The 22,596-nt window shown below is 46.7% G+C and overlaps 1 protein-coding gene across 7 annotated transcripts in view; it reads left to right on the top strand.

Annotated features, from left to right (window-relative positions):
* Positions 1–22,596, top strand: part of lima1a (LIM domain and actin binding 1a) — a 146,887-nt gene that overhangs the window by 69,415 nt on the left and 54,876 nt on the right. For all 7 annotated transcript variants that reach the window (XM_038786542.1, XM_038786543.1, XM_038786539.1 and 4 more), the window contains one exon: positions 8,410–8,892. In XM_038786542.1, the coding sequence (XP_038642470.1) occupies positions 8,410–8,892 (483 nt within the window). The remainder of the gene's footprint in view (positions 1–8,409; positions 8,893–22,596) is intronic.

Raw genomic sequence — 22,596 nt, 5'->3', positions numbered from 1 at the left:
GGGATCTACCAGGCTTGCAACAACTCTCCAGAATTAACACGGTCTTGCGAGATGTTGCGATGCCTGCCAATTGTAGGCACATCTGCGTATTGAAGCGAGACGACTCGTCTCACTGTGCATTTTCATGCACGGGAGGCGTTGGGATCTATCCCCTTTGCTTCGGAGACCTCAGACGAGTGCTGTTCAGTACTGGTCTCCACAAACTGGGATCAAACGCAATGGCACTCGTGTGAGTCTCCAGAGGATTGGAGGCCCCTAGGTACGTGCCCTTTGGGCAGGGTGGTGTCCTGGCACTGGTGCACCCTGGCAGTGCCACCTGGGTGCCAGCCTGGCACTATTTTTGCGAAGTGACGATCGGGCTGGTGGTGCCAAGTGTGTGTATTCGGGAAGGGGGGGGGGGGAGGAAAGGGACTCTCCCATAGTGCTTTGGGGGGGGAGGAAAGGGACTCTCCCATAGGGCTTTGGGGGTGGGGGGGGGGGGGGGGATCGTTTTGGGGGCTCCAGAGATCAGGATGCCATTTGGGGGCTCCAGAGATCAGGATGCCATTTTGAAATGGCGTCCCGATCTCTCGCTACACTGAGGAGTTCCGGAGATCAGAGCTCCTCATTGTATAAAACAGGGTTATTGTGCAGCCTCAGCCACGCGTTCCCCGCTGAGGCCCCCGATCTAACCTGGGTGCCTTTTTCTAGTGGTGTGTTCCTTGACGCTGCCAGCACCGGAAGCACGCGGCTAAACGGACTCACTAAAGGACTGCTGCCTCACGATGCTGAGGACCCGGGTTCAATCCTGGCTCTGGGTCACTGTCCGTGTGGAGTTTTCACATTCTCCCCGTGTTTGCGTGGGTTTCACCCCCACAACCAAAGATGTGCCAGGTAGATGGATTGGCCACACTAAATTGCCCTTTCATTGGAAAAATATATAATTGGCTACTCTAAATTTATTTTTTTTAAAGATAGAAACCAAACGGAGTGGTTAGCATTGCTGCCTCACAATTCCGGGGTACCAGGTTCGGTCCCGGCTCTGGGTCACTGTCCGTGTGGAGTTTGCGCATTCTCCCTGCGTTTGCGAGGGGTCCCCCCCCCCCCCCCCCCCAACCCAAAAATGTCAGCGTAGGTGGATTGGCCATGCTAAATTGTAGCACGGTAGCACAGTGGTTAGCGCTATGGCTTCACAGATCCAGGGTTCCAGGTTCAATTCTCAGTTGGGTCACTGTGCGGAGTCTGCACGGTCTCCCCGTGTCTGTGTGGCTTTCCTCTGGGTGCTCTGGTTTCCTCCCACAAGTCCCGAAAGACGTGCCGATAGGTCATTTGGACATTCTGAATTCTCCCTCTGTGTACAGGAACGGGCGCCAGAATGTGGCATCTAGGGGCTTTTCACAGTTACGTCATTGCAATGTAAGCCTACTTGTGACAATAAAGATTTTTTTTTTTAATTGCCCCTTAATGGAAAAAATTAATTGGGTATTCTAAATTTATTTGTTTAAAAAAAGATACAAACCAAACATAATCCAATTGAAAGCTGGAACACATGCAAGGGGCTAAATGGCCTATTGCTGTTCTGGATCTCTTGTTGCCAGGTATGGTTCCAGGCTTCCAAGATGCATTTTAATTCTGGCTGAATTAATTCTGCTGGAAAGTGTGTTGGATTATTGGTGAGAACGGCATTAATTGGTTATGATCCCCCTATCCTTCAAATATCTGTTGTCTAGACCCGTGCATAAAGGGTACCATTTGGCTGATTATATGGAGGATGGTACTGGAAATGTATCCTTCATGAGTCTTGCTTTCTGAATAGGATGAAAGAGCTGTTTCTCCATCTTAAATAGCTAAGATCAACAGATAGTGATGGAGAGAAAATTGCTGTGTGTCTGCAATCTATCACCCGACTCTACCAGACATAAATACATGTCCCAACATATCAATGATGTCATTGACTTATGTCAGTGGCTTTACTGTTCCACTTGACCAACTCTGCTCAATTAGCAGTCTTTGCTGGTTGAAGCCTGCTGTGTTAAGACCTTGCTTACTGTATGTCTATTATGTAAACGATGTGATGACAGGAAATGAGTAACTGGGCATAAAGCATAGCTGTAACAAGCAAACTTTACATCTACAAGATGCTCTGGAATTATGCCAGTTTGAATTTGTTGTTTGCCATATTTTTCAGCTATGGATGGCTCTTGTGTAATGTTACTAAGACTCTGTGTGACTACTAGTATAGCCTGGATAGGCTATAAAATCCTTTGCATTACATCAGGCAAATTTAAAGGAAAACTTTTGGGGGGGGGGGAAAAACTAGTTTTGTTTTGTTTTGTTTAAATCCTTTCAGAGCCAGACAAAGGATTCAAGCAAGAAGCTTGCTGAGGAGTTTGAGAAACAATGTACAACATTGTTGGAGCAGGAGGCATAAGGAGTGTATGGTCGACTAGTATTTTGCAGTGAGGGTTAGCATGCTTATAAAGATTAATCGGACAAGCTGTGGCAAGAGCAGATTCTAAAGCCTGGCCAGGGTATTCTACATTTTGGGTTCATTATTGTTCATGTTGCACAGCATAAAATTAGTTGTATAAAATGAATTCTGTTTGACACAAGTAAATTTTTAATGGGGGTATGTAATGACAGATATCCTTGTCCATGTCAGGGGATGGATGTTGCTGAGGCCAAATGTGCCTTTTTGCTGTTGCAGCTAACTCGACAAACTGAGATTTGGCCCTTGCACAGCTCTATACTACTCTTTGGTATCTAATAGGAAAGGGAGAAAGTTCCCTTTGGCACAATTAGTCTGTTACGAAAGTAGTCAAGTGGACTCTGGCAGAGACGCTGCCATGCAAAATGTGCCAGTTAACTGCCAAGCTTTGTTTAAATTCAAACAGGTAGGTTGACTCTGGTCATTGCCCTTGGGTTCTGGGGAATGAACCAGGAAATGGTTGTCGTCTATTTTCTTTTGTCGAAACAGGTGCAATTTGTTCTTTCTGTCTGCATAGAAAAGGGGGGCCCTGTGTATTGATTTATGCAGTCATCACTTAACTGGTGCATTCTCTATGGAAAAACCTCTACCAATCAGGGTCCACTTGCTACCCAGTTAACACACTCTTAACACTTGGTATTCTTGCAATTATCCTGGTCAGTGCAAGACTAAAAGTTTCGACAATGTATCTGTTTTCCGCAATACTGAAGTCCTGTACTGCCAAACAACTATTCATTCAAAATTTGTTGTAAAGCTGTGCTCATTTGTTTTATAGTACTAGTGATGCATCAAAAGTGACCAACATATTCTGAACATTGTAGAAAGCAAGAATAGTTGATGTCAAATGCACTTGATGCCACAATATTTTCCTTCCCTTTCTCTCTTCCCTCAATTTTCCCAGCACCCTGGTATAATTTCTTTTTTTTTAAATAAAATTTAGAGTACCCAATTCATTTTTTCCAATTAAGGGGCAATTTGTCGTGGCCAATCCACCTATCCTGCACATCTTTGGGTTGTGGGGCAAAACCCACGCAAACACTGGGAGAATGCGCAAACTCCACACAGACAGTGACCCAGAGTCGAGATCGAACCTGGGACCTCGTGAGGCAGCAGTGCTAACCACTGCGGCACTGTGCCACCCTCCCGTTTGTATGGGAATGTTGGTTATTACTGAGCACAAACTCTGATTATCTTTGTATTTTTGAGGGCACCATGTGGCGCAGTGGTTAGCACTGGGACTGCAGCACTGAGGACCCTGGTTCGAATCCCGGCCCTGGGTCACTGTCCGTGTGGAGTTTGCACGTTCTCCCCATGTCTGTGGGGGTTTCACCCCCACAACCCAAAGATGTGCTGGTTAGGTGGATTGGCCATGCTAAATTGCTCCTTTAATTGGAAAAAGATTATTGGGTACTTCACAGGATTACACCATTAACATGCAAAGAAAAAAACAACAGCTTTTCAAGTAACAGTTAGTGTTCTTAAAAATAAAGGAAGATCTTTGAGCTTACTTTCCTATCTACTAAAATTTCAATAAAGCTAAATCCACATGCAGGTCAAATGCCACTTACTAATAATAAGTGGCAACACTTGAGAAGCTTTCACAATCGGTCTGAGAAACACAACTCCTTTCTTCAGAACCCAGAGCAGAACTCTTAAAATGAAACTTAAAAAACAAAACCGGGCAGGGCTGAAAACAAAACTAAAAATCGACCCAACCCCTCCCGTGAGTGACATCAAAGCCTGCCTACCTGTTAATCCCTTTAATCACAGTTTTAGCCGACATATAATCTGGTCACTTGTATATCTATAAATTTCCTACATTCATCACACTGTGCCATAACAATTTTGTGATTATTGTGGAGCTTGATGCCTCCTTCACATTTGCTTTGCAGTGAGAGTTACTAAATAGCTACTTGAGCTCTAGAATCGCAATTGATTGTCCCCTCTCCAGCCCAAGACCAATAGCTGTTTTGGTTGTTGTGAATTTGTTGGGGACTGAACGTGGCAACTTTGGGTTTCTGCGGTGTTCCCCGGTAGCAGTTGCTAGCACCTTTCACTCGGCCATTGGAGATGATCAAATTCAAATTTTATTAATCGTTATTAGTGTCACAAGTAGGCTTGCATTAACACTGCAATGAAGTTACTGTTAAAATGTAGCTTTCTCCTTTCATAGAGCCATATAGCACTGAAGGGGAGGCCATCTTCACAATTTTTGTCCCACTTTACCAATTTACCGTTTCAATTAGTTATCAAATTCCCTTTTGAAAGTTTCTGTTGAATCTGTTTCCATCACATTTGCTGCAGTGATCCACTTATTCTTTTTCGAAGTACAGTATTTTATTCCAAATGTGTATATATAAAATGTTACAAAACATGAACAAAACATGCTTCCCAGTTTATCCCCCTCCCCCTCTCGCATCTCCTTAATCTTCATCACCTGCTCACCTCCCTGCTCTCCCAGCCACCCGTATATGTCTCCGATCCTGCCCTCCCCTTCCAAATCTGGAAGCAGCAGTCGCTCCAACAGGGTGTACCTCAGCAACCTGGGAAACTCTTTCCAAACCTTCCGCGCGAAGTCCCTTACCTGCAGGTGCCTAAACTCACTTCCACTCGGGAGCTCTATCCTTTCCTTCAGTTCCTCTACTGGCAAATCCTTCCCCTTAACCAGCCCCATTTCCTATACATGCCATCTATTCGCCTCCCTGGCTCAAAACCGTGGTTTTTGCACAACGGCGTTAACACCGACATCCCCTCTATCCTAAAGTCTCTCCTCAGCTGGTTCTAAACCTTCACCGTGGACTGCACTATTAAGGTTCTCCCGAGTGTTTTGTTGGCACCATCGACAATGCTGCCATCACCATAGCCCTCAAAGCTGGACCCCCGACAGGATTCTTCCTCCATCCTAACCCATTCTACTACCCCTTCTCCTTCCCACTCACCTTCTCCACATTCGCCGACAAGTTTTAATGTAACAGGTTCGGCAACGCCAACCCTCCCTTCTGCCTCTGTCTCTGTAACAGGGTCCTCTTAACCCTCAGCACCTTCCCTGCCCATACAAAGTCTGAAATAATCATATCCAGTTTTCAAAAGAAGGCCTTTGGTACAAAGATCGGGAATGTCTGGAATATGAACAGCAACCTTGGCAGAATGTTCACCTGCACCACTTGGACCCTCCCTGCCAGAGTCGGGTGCAAGTTTTCCAACCTCCACCACCAGTTTGTTAAATTCCATTTGTGTAGCATCGCCCATTCCCTCACTACCTGAATCCCCTAAACCAGTCTCTGGCCACCTTAAATGGCATCCCCCCCTTAGATTGGCTCGCCGACCCAACTCATTCACTCCCGATAAAAATAAGGTCACTTCAGGATAATGTAAAAAACTGATTGGTCGGGAAGCTACAAATAATCCTTTTCACTTTGCTTTTCCCTACATTTAACTTGTATCCCGAGAACGTAGGTCTTGGGTCTCTCAAGATCTCCGCTTCCAATGCACCACCCGATCGCTGTGGTCCGACATCACCCCCTCAATCTCTCAGATCTGCGATCCCTGCGCCTCCAAACATTTCTCAACCCTCCATCCATCCCTTCAGGGGTGCCACAGCCCCTTCAATGGCATTTGATCGATCCTCCTGCAACTTCTTCTTCCTCTGACGACAGAACTCTTCCTTGATGAAAGCCATCAACTGTTCCACCTTGGGCGTTGCTACTTGCACTGGCCCTTCCCCCTCCGCCATCCTTCCACTGGCTGCTGTGCCATAGGTCCTTTCCAAGCCCTTCACCTTCTGCCGAGTTTGATAAGCAGCAGACATGCCACTCCCGGGGGGGAACTATTCCAACCTTCAACTATACCTTTCTGTTGAAGTTGCACCCGATTTTGGGTAAAAAGAGCTCTTTTCGACGCCTTCAAGCAGGAGCTGCCCTGTGTGCGACCACTCGCACCAAGGCCACCACCGGAAGTGATGCATTTATTTTTAAGATATGTTCTTCTGGATCCATGGATGTGGGGTCCTGTGAATCACTCTGGCCATGTCACTTTGGGGAGCTGTGGGTTATTGAAGTTCGTACCAAAACTGCCTAAGGCAGGGAAAATTTTCCCAGTCCGTCTTGATAGGTGGCTGCCTCATCTCTCCTCTGCTCGTGGTTGATTGTCCTAACACCTTCAGAGCATTGTTCCATCTAGGCCACGCAGCAACCTGAAAGTTCCCACACGGGCCAAACACCAATCGGTCCATTTAATTTGCTGCACAAAACCATTTAAAGGGCCCACACATTTAAATGAATAGGTCGCACACAACAAAAAATAATTGGAGGGGATGCTCCAGAAGCTTGGACCCATGATCCAGGCAAACACACTCAAATGAATGAAATGAAATGAAAATCGCTTATTGTCACAAGTAGGCTTCAAATGAAGCTACTGTGAAAAGCCCCTAGTCGCCACATTCCGGCGCCTGTTCGGGGAGGCTGTTACGGGAATTGAACCGTGCTGCTGGCCTGCCTGGGTCTGCTTTCAAAGCCAGCGATTTAGCCCTGTGCTAAACAGTGCTGCCCGAGGTGCTGTACTTTGCACTGGATGTTAAACCGAGGATGTAAAAGATCCCATGGCTGTATTTTGAAGACGAGCAGTGTCCTGAACAATATTTATCCTTTAAGCCAACATCACTTTAAAAAATCGCATCACACTCCTGTTCGAGAAACTGTGCTGTGTAAATTGCCTGTTGCTTTTCTGACATTACAACAGCAGCAACACTTCAAAATACTTGATTGGCTGTGCAGTGCTTTGGGATACTTTGGGAAAGGTGCTATATAAATGCAAGTTATTTTATTTCCAGGAAGGCAGCCTGTCCAGTCTGACTTAAACATGGCCCCAGTCCAACACTCTGACACTTCAATATAAAAGGATAGCCCGCTCCTACTTAGCTGGAGATGAGCAATATATGGCTCCTTGTCAGTGTTGCAAATGTCCTAAGGGAAAAACAACTTCTCATCTGGTGAGAAATTGGAAGTGCAATGTTGACTAAAAGGTAGCTGATAAGTAAAACCGGCTCAGGTTTTGAATGCACTGCTGATTATACTGGCAGATCTAAAACCAACAGCTTGTCCAGCAGCAAAACCGACAACTTTTGTTTTGTAGGGCAGCACAGTGGCGCAGTGGTTAGCACTGCAGTCTCACGGCGCCGAGGTCCCAGGTTCAATCCCGGCTCTGGGTCACTGTCCGTGTGGAGTTTGCACATTCTCCCCAGGTTTGTGTGGGTTTCGCCCCCACAACCCTAAGATGTACAGGGTAGGTGGATTGAACATGCTAAATTGCCCCTTAATTAGAGAAAAAAATGAATTGGGTACTCTAAATTTATTTTTAAAAACTTTTGTTTTGTGAATATGTAGTTTGTGAGCTGCTGCTGAACACCTGTCTGCACTTTGTTACTTGGTATCTGGAGAAAAGTTGGAAGTGAGAATATAAAGTGGGGGGAGCATTGCAGCGCTGTCCTTCTAAAATCCAAAATGCAAAGTTGAAACCTTTTGGCTGGAAATTTGAAACCAGGTCGTCCCTAGTGCTACCAAGTTGCCCGAGAGCACTTTTTTTTCCCGTTTTAGATTGCACTGAGTAAAACCTTGTTTTATGTACTAATTTAATTTGATAAGTGAAATCCTTAACAATTCCCTTCATTGTTCTTCCTTTTTCCTTATAAGGAAGCCCTGCTGTTTTATCATTTCCTGCTTCAGTTTCCTGACTTTCTGCTATACCCTGAGGGGAGAAATGCCTATACAAGTTGTAGCACTAAATGATTGCAGCTGCCTAAGTAACTCGAAGCACTGGTGACACGTATGTGTATGTGTGTGAGAGAGAGCGCACTATTTCCTGTTTGTAAAGCAACAACAAAACTTTCAATCCATGCTGTAGGCATTCCTTTTCTGTAATGGGTTTCAAATTCTGTCTTCTTGCAGAACACTGAAAATCTTCCCCCGGCCCTGAGGAAGGGGACATTGAGCATCTTGAAAAAGAAGTGGGAAATACCAGAAAATTCCACTGCACAATCAGCGCCTCAAAAGTCGCCTGTCAGAATTAATCGTTCAGATTCCCGGGCTCAGGTTGCTTCTGTCAGCCCAAAAGCAGACACCAGCTTTGTGCCTCTAAGTGAGTCGGATCAAAATTCGGAGACCACCATAAGAGTCAAGTCTCCCAGGAGCCCAGGGGTCTTGAGCAGATTTCCTTATCCTGGTATAGAGAGTGAAGGCCGGGCTGATTTAAAGATGGAACGAATGCTTTTGAAAGAGGGAAACGAAGTGGCGAATGGAACAGCACAAGATTTGACAATCTCTCCTAGAATTGAGAAGTTTAACGTCCCACTGAACAGCTTGAAGATGATGTTTGAGAAGGGGGAAGCAAATGGTCAGTCCAAATACAGGCACCACGAAATCCCAGTCAAGGTAAGTGTTTGCCACAAGTCATTTGTTTGAATTAAGGCTTCCTTCACGTTCAGCCGACTGTTCTGAGCTTAATTACTTGGGGTGTCTTCAAGTAAAATAGTTAAATGTTGATCTTGTGTGGTTCAGAATTTAGAATTTGCGTACTGGTTCAACTGTACTCCTATTTTGAAGGATTTTTGAAGTAACTTCTTGAAATAATTAAGAACAACAGTGATCAGCTGTCATTTGATGCCCTTTACTTCAGAAATAAGGAGCGAGGAGCTTGTGAATGCAGTCTGGGCTGCATCATTTTTCTTAAAAAGCACAACATAACACTGCCTGAAAGTCTCACAGTTGAATTCTAGCTATAGTTTGTATTTGTTCACTTAATTTTAAAATTGGAAAGAGGGCAAAAGATCTTTTTAGTTTGCTCCAAAAGAAAACACTGGGAATATGGACTGCCAGAGTACCAGGATCAATCCTCTTACTGTGCTACATTAGCTGATTTAGTGTACAATTGTGGGCTGAGACAATGAAGATAATCCAGGGTCCTTTACCTTCATGGAATCATAGAATCCCTACGGTGCAGAAGGAGGCCATTTGACCCATCGAGTGTAAACTGACCCTCTGAAAGAGCATGCAACCTAGACCCATTGCCCCGCCCTTTCCCTGTGACCCCATAACCTCACCTAACCTTTGGGCACTAAGGGACAATTTAGATTGGCCACTCCACCAAACTGCATATCTTTGGACTGTGGGAAGAAACTCCCGGAGCACCCGGAGGAAACCGATGCAGTCATGGGGAGACTGTGCAAACTCCACACAGTTACCCAAGGTTGGAATTGAACCCAGGTCCCTGGTGCTGTAATGCAGCAGTGCTAACCACTGTCACCCTTAGGAGGTTATCTGCCACCTGGAGAGTGGTCATATGCAGATGCTGGTTGAGGATAGAATTGGCCTTCATTGGTGATGGTTTTTTCCCCCCCCCCAATGTTACATAAACTGCACATACATGGTGCTAAAGCTGACGTCCTCTTGTGTAATGTAGAGTAGGAATGCTGGTGCCTGCAGGACAGGAATAACTATGTATTTCCCCCACCTTGAAAGGGAAGCAAATGGTTTTTTGGGTTGCTGGCTTAAACATACAGAATGTTTTCTTTCTCTTTCCTCTGTTTTTCTCTCTTCTGATCGCCTCTCCTTTTCCCAAAGTTGTTTGCACATTGTTGGGTATAGTTCATGGGCATAGATTTATTTCCTCTCTCTACTGTGTCCTTGATAGATTATTTTTCTCCATGCAGTTGGGGGAGCTGAGGTCAGTTGTGCCCTTGTCACAAATTTAACCAAGCTGAGATCAGCTAAGTCAACTCCAACTGAATTTAAGTTGTTTAGGTCTTTGCAGCATGGTTCGCAATCGTTGAGCTCTTTGTCGTTTTAATTGTGTAAAATAGAATTTTGTGGGCTATGTGAAAGGAAATAAAGGCTGCCATTATATAATGCCTTTCAGGATACCCCAAAGTACTCTACAGTTAATGAAATACTTTTGGAAGTGTAGTCACTCTTCTTCATGAAATTTAAATTTCATGTTACCATTAATTTGCAACTCCAACCGCTGACTTTTGGTGGTCTAACTTTAAGATTTATTGACATTTAAATTGAAAGTACTAACCTGTCCCATTCCACCCCACCTGCAGCCCATGAAACAAACCAGGGTGTGATAAATATAGGCACAACTAGAGCACAACCGGACCTTCATGAGCTGTTCTAATTAGTTCTGGGTATTTGGGAAGTTGCCTACATGTACATTTGCAGGCTATTTCCTTTCACAAAGTTGGTCTGTGGCAGGAACAGAAAGCTAATGGCCAGGATTCTCCATTTGGGAGACCTTGCCGGAGATGAATTGCAGCTGATTTGCGCTCATGTTGGGAGCATGGATCACAAAGCAATTCCCTATCCTTTGCCATACAAATTTATGCATAGAAAGGATTATGAGGAATTCGGGTATTTTGAGCGGAGGGCCAGATAGCAAAGTCCCGTGGCTGCCCCATCCCCGCATATCGCAAATGAGCCCCCCCCAAAGTGCGGGGGAGGCCCCTGTCAAGAAGCTAGAGAGCAGTCCAGACGGAGGCAGTGAAAAAAATTGCGGTTGTAACACTCACCTGGGCATACACCTGCTGGCTCAGACAGCGGAAGCACCACCTGTCAATTTCTGGAAAGATAAACCTGGCATCTGTGTTTAAACCCCTCCGATCCTTGAGCTGCAAGCTATTCATTCATTTCCCTCGCTGGGTTGTGATTGACAGCTTCCACACAGATACACACACACACAAATAGCTGTCAGCCTGCTTCATTCATATTCCTTCACGGTTGAGTCTGAAAACATCAACCACTTCAAAGAGAGTTAAGTGCATTCCAGTCACCCTCCTTCATGCTTGAATGATTTTAACTCTTTGGTGGGGGCGGGGTGGGCAGGTCTTGCATTGGCGGGGAGGGCAGATGGAGGATGGCCTTCGAATGGACATTGGGGGCAACTCCCTGAAGGAGTTATCCCCTTGACCCACCGCAAAGTTCACCACGTCCGGGCCGAGCTAGGAAATGCTGGCAGTAAATCTCACCCACGTGATTACTGGCCCAGAGGACTGGAGAATCATGCGGGCCCGGCCCCCTAAAGTTTGGATGGGCTTTGGAATAATTTTCACATGCTACTATATACAGCGTTTTAAAGCCCAGTAATATTTTGCAGGGGAGTTAAAATTCGGAACTCATTGCCTCCATTCTCTCATCTCTGAATTTTTGGTGGGCAGTTCGGTGGTGCAGTGGTTAGCACTGCTGCCTCGCGGCGACGAAGTCCCAGATACCATCCTGGTTCAGGGTCACTGCCCGTGTGGAGTTTGCACATTTTCCCCGTGTCTGCGTGGGTTTCATCCCCGCAACCCAAAAATGTGCAGGGTAGGTGGATTGGCCACGCTAAAGTGCCCCTTAATTGGAAAAATTGAATTGGATACGCTAAATTTATATTTTAAAACATCTCTGAATTTTTGCAAGAACTGGGAGAACAGCAGTCTGTAGTGTAGGAAACGGGGAGAAGTGCTCTGAACTGTTCTGGGCATGAAGGAACGCCTGGTATTTTGTTCTGTGTTCTCTGTTCCCTTAGTTCTTCAATGTGGATTCTCACTACATGATGTAGCAAATCATTACTCGAACTAATTCAAAAGCTCAGAAAGGGCGACATGTACGAGGGCATCTGTCCACCCCAAGCAGCTGATCACCGTTCCAGAGGGCCATTATTTGTCAGGGATCCCCTTCTATATAGCTGATTATACAAGGCTCCCCTGCACCATACATTGGAAGTATTTAGAAATGACTGATACCAAATAATCAGTCAGTTAATATAACTCCTTGATGACTTTTGGATGCTATTGTGGATTTTGTTTTACAACATAGCCTTCAATTTAAAAAAAAAACTAGTTTTAATGTTGCTTTTTATTAAACATATTATCTTGATTATTAAAATTTAACAACACATGTTGGCCTTTAGGGCGGCGCAGTGGAACTTTGGTTAGCACTGCTGCCTAAAAGCACCAGGGACTGGGGTTCAATTCCAGCCTTGGGTCACTGTCTGTGTGGAGTTTTCACGTTCTCCCCATGTCTGCGTGGGTTTCCTCTGGGTGCTCCGGTTTCCTCCCACAGTCCAAAGATGTGCAGGTTAGGTGGATTGGCCATGCTAAATTGCCCGTAGTGTCCCAAAGGTTAGGTGGGGTTATGGGTTATCGGGATAAGGTGGGTGTGTGGGCTGAGGTAAGGTGCTCTTTCAGAGGGTCGGTGCACACTCAATGGGCTGAATGACCTCCTTCTGCACTGTAGTGACTCTATGATTCATTGTATCAGCAACAGTTATGATATGTATACTATTTTGTTTGATAACAGTTGCCTCAACTTCATTAGTAGCTTCGTCACTCTTGGAAGGAATTCTGCATTAAGAATTGTGTTGTAATGGTTGGCGCAAGGGTGGCACGGTGGTGCAGTGGTTAGCACGGCGCCGAGGACCCGGGTTTGATCCCAGTCCCCAGCACATTCTCCCCGTGTCTGCGTGTGTCTCACCCCCACAACCCAAAGATGTGTAGGGTAGTTGGATTGGCCATGCTAAATTGCCCCTTAATTGGAAATGTTTTAAAAAAGGAATGGTTGGAGCAGCCTAGCATGGGTGCAGGATGCTAAAAGTTCAGACGCCAGCCTTTTCTGATGCTCAAAATTAATGGGCCTGAGCAATGCCCTGAAAGGGATGGTTTTCTGCAGCAGGGAGCCCATGTTTCTGTATGAAGAGGAAGTGTTGCCATCAATACAAAGAACAAAGAAAATTACAGCACAGGAACAGGCCCTTCGGCCCTCCCAGCCTGCGCCGATTCAGATCCTTTATCTAAACCTGTCTCCTATTTTCCAAGGATCTACTTCCCTCTGTAAAGAACAAAGAAAATTACAGCACAGAAATAGTTGGCTTCTCCAAGATAAATGCACCTTATGTCAGTGAAACAGCCGTTGTACCTTATGCAGGTGATGTTGGGCACTGCTTATGCCTGATGGTCCACCATGAAAGTTCCTGGCCCCCCTCCAGTGCCATGAAGTGAGCTTCTAAGTAGAGGCTGAACACTTGCCTGCTCAAGGCAAGTTTGTGAAATCTTGTTTTGCACAAATGTACAGGTGTATGTCCTATCTTGCAACATTGACTATATTTCAAAAAATACTTCATTGGGTGTAAACACTCCTGGGATGTCCTGCGATCCTGAAGAGGCAGCATGTAAATTCAAATTTGTCTGTTCTCTAAGCACTATAGGTGAGGGCAGATTGTGGGAAGCTCTGAGATATTTCAACAAGAAGGAATGCTCATAAATACAAATCACTTGATCGCTCATCTTCTCCTCCTTCACATTGAGACGGCCCTTGCCCTTTGCCAAGCTGGTTCACTGCTAGCCTGTAGACAAATCATCTGCATTGCCCCTGATCGAGGGGGAATGAGACCAGGAAGCAAAACTAAGCTTTAACAGTGGCTGGAATTGTCTGGTTGTTGCGACCCGCCGGCAGCACACCCTCGTCTGCAGGTTTCCTGGTGGCGTGCAGTGGTTACAATGGGAAATTCCATTGACAAGCGGTGGAAAGATAGAATCCTGCCACCAGTGAACAGCATGTGACCGAGATGCACGTGGCTGGAGGAGCGGAGAATCCAGCCCAGTGGCTGTGAAAGAGTTTCTGACTGATCTGTCTGGTAAACTGCATGGAAGGGTCCTGAAGGGAGAAAGTGTTTCTCTCTTTCAAAAAAAAAGTCAATGATTCACATGATGTATGCAGTCATAAAATGAAACACTGGCTCTTTCTGTCTACTCATCTCAAGCACATGATTTGGCTTTGCACAGTTCTTCCTTTTTGACTTGCTCACCCTTGTATAACATTTTTCCCTTTTGCTGGGTGGGGCAAGCGAAACCTTTCTGAACTTCACTGCAGAACTGGGTTAGTACCTCTCTTAGTCTTTTGATGTGTTACTTTGCCTGACGACAGTGCTGTTTCCTTGCATGTTTGGTATTCAGTATCTTTTCAAATGGTCCCTAGCTGATATAAAGGTTGCCGAGATGCCCTGTGGAAATTTGATCCCCTGATTTTGCTATCAATCAACAGTTCATATCCCCAACTTTCATGTTGATACGGTGGTCTGTTTAGTTGTCAAACTTTGCCGTGAAATAATTTAACCCTCTTATCCTGCAACTCCCATTCCTTGCATACTTTTAGTTTTTCAAACTTCATGCAGATCCCTAAAATCCTATTTCAACAGCTGAGAGACAACTGTCCAGGTCTTAGACAAACTGTTTTTGATGACTGAGCAAAAGAGACTCCTCTATGACATGCTTGGTAAAAGCGGCATGTATGATATGCATCCATATAGACCAAGGGTTCCAGGTTCAACTCTGAGTTTTGGCTGTATTAAGTGATCTTCACCAAGCATTACAATAGCAAGGAGAGAGATTAAATCAGCCAGGAATCTCCATCCTGATCACTGTGCTGGGATGACTCCTGCTAGAAAGTATGTCTTAACATCAAGCGAGGACAGAATTAGATTTTGTTGTGGTGTCCTTGGACCTGATTCATGCTCCCAGTTCTTGCCCAATCATTGTGGTCATCAGTCCCTCGAAACGGGAATGACGTCTACCAGGTGTCATGATTTGTCTCCAGCTGCATCAGTAGGCCAATCCTAGAGCTACAGGCCTTTGACCATGGAGAACAGGAGTTGCCCTGAGGAAGGGGTGTTCTTGAGCCAGGTTCTGCTTGGTCTCTTTCTGCTTTATCACTGCTCTTCAGCAGGGTTTGTGGGCAACCGCCTGGGACAGTTTGTTACAGGTTCCTCCCACGCACTGATAATTTATCTCCTTTTTTCAGTGGGACCTTCAGAATGCCATTAAAATGTTTCCTCCACCCTCCTTGCATTAAGGTGCCATCCTTAAGTTGTGAAAAGAGGATATGCTTTGGAAACTGATTATTTGACATGCTGGTAGAGTGTCCAGATCTGTGGAGCAGATTTTGCATGATCATGATTGCGATTCAGGAGGAATTAGCTTTGGTGCAGATTGTTGAGTTTGTCCACCTGTCTTGCCAGTTGATTTTGAGTGTCCTCCAGAGATGATGATGATAAATTCTCCAGTGCCCAGTCGTGCCTTTGGTACATGACCCAAGTGTCTCTGCCATATACAAGGGTGGTGACAATAATTGTGTTGTAGACTAAAGTCCCTGGCCGGGATTCTCCCCTACCCGGCGAAGGCGGGGGGTCCCGGCGTACTGGAGTGGCGGGAACCACTCTGGCGTCGGGCCTCCCCAACGGTACGGAATTCTTCGCACCTTTAGTGGCTAGGCCCGCGCCGGAGTGGTTGGCACCCCACCAGCCGGCGCGAACGGCTGGCCGAAAGGTCTTTGCCGGTCGGCATGAGTCCGCGCATGCGCCGGAGCGTCAGCGGCCGCTGAAGTCACCCCGGCGCATGTGTGGTGGAGGGGGTCGTGGCGGCGGCGGAAGAAAAAGAGTGCCTCCACGGCACAGGCCCGTCTGCCGATCGGTGGGGCCCGATCACCCTGTGACCGCCCCGGGGCCCGCTCGCGCCGCCTGCTCCTGCCGGCACCAGAGGTGCTCTGATTCCCACCGGCGGGATTGGCCTGTTGGCGGGACTTCGGCCCATCGCGGGCCGGAGAATCGCCACGGGGGGCCCGCCGACCGGTGCGATTCCCGCCCCCGCCGATTCCCGGGTGGCGGAGAATTCGGGCCACGGCGGGGGTGGGATTGACGCCGGCGCCGGGTGATTTTCCGACGTCCCAGGGGGTCGGAGAATTCTGCCCCCTTTCCTTTTAAGGAGGCCTCTGTTGTTGAGGGTACGGTTCTTTTTGCTGGTACTGCTCGTTGTATGCTGGATATTCTCTCCGATGGTGACCTTTTTGAGAAAGGTAGTTGCCAAGATTTGGGAAGTGCTGTCGGGGATTGAACACTGCTGTATTCAGTGCCTCTGAATTCTTCATCTCTATTAATTTGATTAATTCTGGTCTTTTAATTTTAACAAATTTTACCATATTTCCAGCATTGTGCAAGAGCTGAAACTGAAGAAAAGTGTAAACTGGGGGGGTGGGACAAGGAAGAAGACGAAGACCACTGAATTGGAGGGGGAATTAATTAACAATCTGATTGGTCTGCTAATATAACATTTTAGTTTTATGTAGAATGTGCATTTGTGTTATGGAACTTACCCAGTAATATTTCTGACGTAGAACATAGAACAGTACAGCACAGAACAGGCCCTTCAGCCCTCAATGTTGTGTCGAGCATTGTCCAAAACCAAGATCGAGTTATCCCACTCCGTCATTCTGGTGTGCTCCATGTGCCTATCCAATAACCGCTTGAAAGTTCCTAAAGTGTCCGACTCCACTATCACAGCAGGCAGTCCATTCCACACCCTAACCACTCTCTGAGTAAAGAACCTACCTCGGACATCCCTGCTATATCTTCCATCCTGAATCTTGTAGTTATGCCCCCTTGTAACAGCTACATCCACTCGAGGAAATAGTCTCTGAACGTCCACTCTATCTATCCCCCTCGTCATTTTATAAACCTCTATTAAGTCGCCTCTCATCCTCCTCTGCTCCAAAGAGAAAAGCCCTAGCTCCCTCAACCTTTCCTCCATAAGACCTATCCTGCAAACCAGGCAGCATCCTGGTAAATCTCCTTTGCACCCTTTCCAATGCTTCCACATCCTTCCTATAATGAGGTGACCAGAACTGCACACAATACTCCAAATGTGGTCTCACCAGGGTCATGTACAGTTGCAGCATAACCCCGCAGCTCTTCCCCCTGTTAATAAACGCTAACACACGATAAGCCTTCTTCACGGCTCTATCCACTTGAGTGGCAACCTTCAGAGATCTGTGGACATGAACCCCAAGATTGCTCTGTCCTCCACATTCCTCAGAACCCTGCTGTTGACCCTGTAATCCGCAAATTTTTTCTACCAAAATGAATCAACTCGCACTTATCAGGGTTAAACTCCATCTGCCATTTTCTGGCCCAGCTCTGCATCCTATCAATGTTTCTTTGCAACCTACAACAGCCCTCCACCTCATCCACTACTCCACCAATCTTGGTGTCATCAGCAAATTTACTGACCCACCCTTCAGCCCCCTCCTCCAAATCATTGATAAAAATCACAAATAGCAGAGGACTCAGCACTGATCCCTGTGGTACACCGCTGGTAACTGGTCTCCAGTCTGAAAATTTTCCATCCACCACCACCCTCTGTCTTCTATGTTCCAGGGGTACGATTGAACCAAAACATTTCTAAGTGGCATTTTGGGTTAGTGTGACGGCGTGTTTCCCACTGGCTTCTTGGGTGAGACCCACACTGAAGGCGCAATTCTCTGGCCGCATTGCGCTTGAGTGAGAGGACAACACGGCCGGAGAATCTCGGGAGAGCCCTCTCGCAGGAGGGCCCTCTCGTGGGCTGCACGGCAGCCTCTGCGTCGGATTCGGACATCTGCCCAAAAGGGGCGGGAACAAACAGCACTTCCGGAAGAAAGTCTTGGATCTACTCACCCGGGATATACCGGCCTCCCTCTATTCTCAAGGGAGGCTACAGCCGGGTGCCGATCAGTGCTGGTCCATAGGAACCAGGTCCTCCTGGAATGTGTCACCGTGGCACTGTCACTCTGGCACTGCTGAGGGAGGGAGTGCTGTGTGGAGGCCTGAAGAGGCCCCCCCACCCCTCTAGGGACCCCGTAACAGGGTGTCCTCACTGGGGTGGGGGGGGGGGGGTTGATGTTGCCCGTGGGTATGGGGGACCCATAAGCTCACTTAGATATCGGGGCACCCTTTCAAAATAGCGGCCCAATCTCTGAATTCAGGTCCCCAGTGTGGGCTAAACTGGTGAGAAACTCCCCAGTCCCCCAAAAAGTGACTACATGTCATTAAATAAACGGTGGAGAACTCGCCAGCTAACTCTCTGGAAAAACCTGCTACAAATTAACTTTGAAAGGTTTTTGAAGAATCGTGCCCTTACGTCATTTTTTTGGCATCCTTGGGGAGCCCAGAGAATCCGCTGCATGGCTCATTTTAAATATGCTCATCTTGATCTCACCCAACGCGGATGCAATCCGGATTGTGACATTCACGGGTCTCGCGAGACATCTCGAGCGTCGCGGATCTCACGGGATTCAACAGGCGTGACGAGGCCGTTCAATTGTGCCCCAGATCGCCAGCTTTTATGCTCTAAACACAGCGCAAGTACCGTTTCACACTGGCTAAAGGTAGACAAGTCTCCTGGCCCTGATGGAATGCATCCCAGAGTGCTAAAAGAAATGGCTAGGGAAATTGCAGATGCACTAGTGATGATTTACCAAAATTCTCTAGACTCTGGGGTGGTTCCGGTGGATTGGAAATTAGCAAACGTGACACCACTGTTTAAAAAAGGAGGAGGTAGGCAAAGAGTGGGAAATGATAGGCCACTGAGCTTAACTTCGGTAGTAGGGAAGATGCTGGAATCTATCATCAAGGAAGAAATAACGAGGCATCTGGATAAAAATTGTCCCATTGGGCAGACGCAGCATGGGTTCATAAAGGGCAGGTCGTGCCTAACTAATTTAGTGGAAGTTTTTGAGGACATTACCAGTGCAGTAGATAACGGGGAACCGATGGATGTGGTATACCTGGATTTCCAGAAAGTCTTTGACAAGGTGCCACACAAAAGGTTGCTGCATAAGATAAAGATGCATGGCATTAAGGGTAAAATAGTAGCATGGATAGAGGATTGGTTAATTAATAGAAAGCAAAGAGTGGGGATTAATGGGTGTTTCTCTGGTTGGCAATCAGTAGCTAGTGGTGACCCTCAGGGATCCGTGTTGGGCCCACAATTATTCACAATTTACATAGATGATTTGGAGTTGGGGACCAAGGGCAATGTGTCCAAGTTTGCAGATGAGACTAAGATGAGTGGTAAAGTGAAAAGTGCAGAGGATACTGGAAGTCTGCAGAGGGATTTGGATAGGTTAAGTGAATGGGCTAGGGTCTGGCAGATGGAATACAATGTTGACAAATGTGAGGTTATCCATTTTGGTAGGAATAACAGCAAACGGGATTATTATTTAAACGATAAAATATGAAAGCATGCTGCTGTGCAGAGAGACCTGGGTGTGCTAGTGCATGAGTCACAGAAAGTTGGTTTACAGGTGATTAAGAAGGTAAATGGAATTTTGTCCTTCATTGCTAGAGGGATGGAGTTTAAGACTAGGGAGGTTATGCTGCAATTGTATAAGGTGTTAGTGAGGCCACACCTGGAGTATTGTGTTCAGTTTTGGTCTCCTTACTTGAGAAAGGACGTACTGGCACTGGAGGGTGTGCAGAGGAGATTCACTAGGTTAATCCCAGAGCTGAAAGGGTTGGATTACGAGGAGAGGTTGAGTAGACTGGGACTGTACTCGTTGGAATTTAGAAGGATGAACAAAGAAAATTACAGCACAGGAACAGGCCCTTCGACCCTCCCAGCCTGCACCGATCCAGATCCTTTATCTAAACCTGTCTCCTATTTTCCAAGGTCTACTTCTCTCTGTTCCCCACCCGTTCATATACCTGTCCAGGTGCATCTTAAATGATGCTATCGTACCCGCCTCTACCACCTCCGCTGGTAAAGCGTTCCAGGCACCCACCACCCTCTGCATAAAAAACTTTCCATGCACATCTCCCTTAAACTTTTCACCCCTCACCTTGAAATCGTGACCCCTTGTAACTGACACCCCCAATCTTGGAAAAAGCTTGTTGCTATCCACCCTGTCCATACCTCATAATTTAGTAGACCTCAATCAGGTCCCCCTCAACCTCCGTCTTTCCAACGAAAACAATCCTAATCTAGTCAACCTTTCTTCATAGCTAGCACCCTCCATACCAGGCAACATCCTGGTGAACCTCCTCTGCACCCTCTCCAAGGCATGCACATCCTTCTGGTAATGTGGCGACCAGACCTGCATGCAGTATTCCAAATGTGGCCGAACCAAAGTCCTATACAACTGTAACATGACCTGCCAACTCTTGTACTCAATACCCCGTCCGATGAAGGCAAGCATGCTGTATGCCTTCTTGACCACTCTTATCAACCTGCGTTGCCACCTTCAGGGTACAATGGACCTGAACTCCCAGATCTCTCTGCACATCAATTTTCCCCAAGACCCTTCCATTGATCATATAGTCCGCTCTTGAATTTGATCTTCCAAAATGCATCACCTCGCATTTGCCTGGATTGAACTCAATCTGCCATTTCTCTGCCCAACTCTCCAATCTATCTATATTTTGTTGTATTCTCTGACAGTCCTCCTCGCTATCTGCAACTCCACCAATCTTGGTATCATCTGCAAACTTGCTAATCAGACCACCTATACCTTCCTCCAGGTCATTTATGTAGATCACAAACAACAGTGGTCCGAGCACTGAACCCTGTGGAACACCACTAGTCACCCTTCTCCATTTTGAGACACTCCCTTCCACTACTACTCTCTGTCTCCTGTTGCCCAGCCAGTTCTTTATCCATCTAGCTAGTACACCCTGAACCCCATACGACTTCACTTTTTCCATCAACCTGCCATGGGATGAGGGGAGATCTCATAGAAACATATAAAATTATGAAGGGAATAGATAGGATAGATGCGGGCAGGTTGTTTCCACTGGTGGGTGAAAGCTGAACTAGGGGGCATAGCCTCAAAATAAGGGGAAGTCGATTTAGGACCGAGTTTAGGAGGAACTTCTTCACCCATGTTTTTCAGGTAAAGATAGATAATTTTTTGAAGAATAAAGGGATTCAGGGTTATGGTGTTCGGGCCGGAAAGTGGAGCTGAGTCCATAAAAGATCAGCCATGATCTAATTGAATGGCGGAGCAGGCTCGAGGGGCCAGATGGCCTACTCCTGCTCCTAGTTCTTATGTTCTTATGTTCTTAAGGACATTAGCAACATTCCAGCTGTTTTATTCTCCCCAATCAGATGAATGTAGAATAGTAATAAAATAATTAACACAAATATTTAACACCAACTGTACCTGTTTAATGTCTTTATAGCTGTTAACTTCTTCATCAGTGCTGGATTGCCAGAAGATTTTGAGTTGCATAAACAGCAATGCCTCTAATTTAAGGCACTTTACATTTAAAATGTGCACCATAAATCTGCTGACCTGATGAAGGTAGTATTGATACTGAAAGAGATGGAAGCTGGTGAAAGTGACCTTGCTTTCCCTCTAATTTGAAGAGCTGTCCCATGGACGAGTCAAAACAACAGCCTGACAGTCATCCTCATGGAATCATACCTTACAGACAATGTCCCAGGCACCACCATCACCATCGCTGGGCGTGTCCTGTGTCACTGGTAGGACAGACCGAGCAGAGGTGGTGGCACAGTGGAGAGAGTTGCCCAGGGAGTCCTCAACATTGACTCTGGACCTCATGAAGTTTCATGGCATCAAGTCAAACATGGGCAAGAAACTCCTGCCAATTACCATGCTGTCGTTGTCTCGATTTTGATCAATCGACGCACATTGATATGTCATAAAATGTATCTGTAGAAGTATTTGCCATCCCTTTAATTTGTCCCTCAGTTTGTTTGATTGATTTTAATTGGTTATCTGATCTGCCTAAAAATAGGGTAAACCACAAACCTAGAGCAATGCTCTGGGATTCTAGGCTCGAGTCCCACCACGGTAGATGATAAATCGTCCTGTGGCAGGTATAGGGGGCTGACAAATTTGCAGGTGCTGGAGGCCAAGGTCACTGTTCGCGTGAGAGGGGAAAAAAAATTTGCTCCTCTGGGTAAGGGTTACAGATTGAGAAAGTGGGCGGGATTCTCCCTTCTGGGGACTAAGTCCCCACGCCGGCGGGAAAAATGGCACCAACCACTCTGGCGTCAACAGCCCCCGAAAGTAATGAATTCCCTGAACATTCGGGGGCTAGGTGGACGGCGGAGAGGTTGGCACCGCTGCAGCCGGCGCCGAAGGGACGGTGCGAGTTCGCGCAGTCGCAGACCGGCCGGCATACTACCGCGCATGCGCGGGGTTCTCTTCTCCGTGCCGGCCCCCGGTCAATATGGCAGAGCCCTACAGGGGCCCGGTGGCGGAGGAAAGAAGTGTCGTCCCCCCCCCCCCCCACCACACACGAAACAAGCCTGCCCGCAGTTCAGTAGCCCC

The sequence above is a fragment of the Scyliorhinus canicula genome, chromosome 28 (genome assembly GCF_902713615.1).
Source record: "Scyliorhinus canicula chromosome 28, sScyCan1.1, whole genome shotgun sequence".
NCBI lineage: Eukaryota > Metazoa > Chordata > Chondrichthyes > Carcharhiniformes > Scyliorhinidae > Scyliorhinus > Scyliorhinus canicula.
Note: the sequence above shows the minus strand (reverse complement) of the source record. Positions and strands in the feature narration are given on the sequence as shown.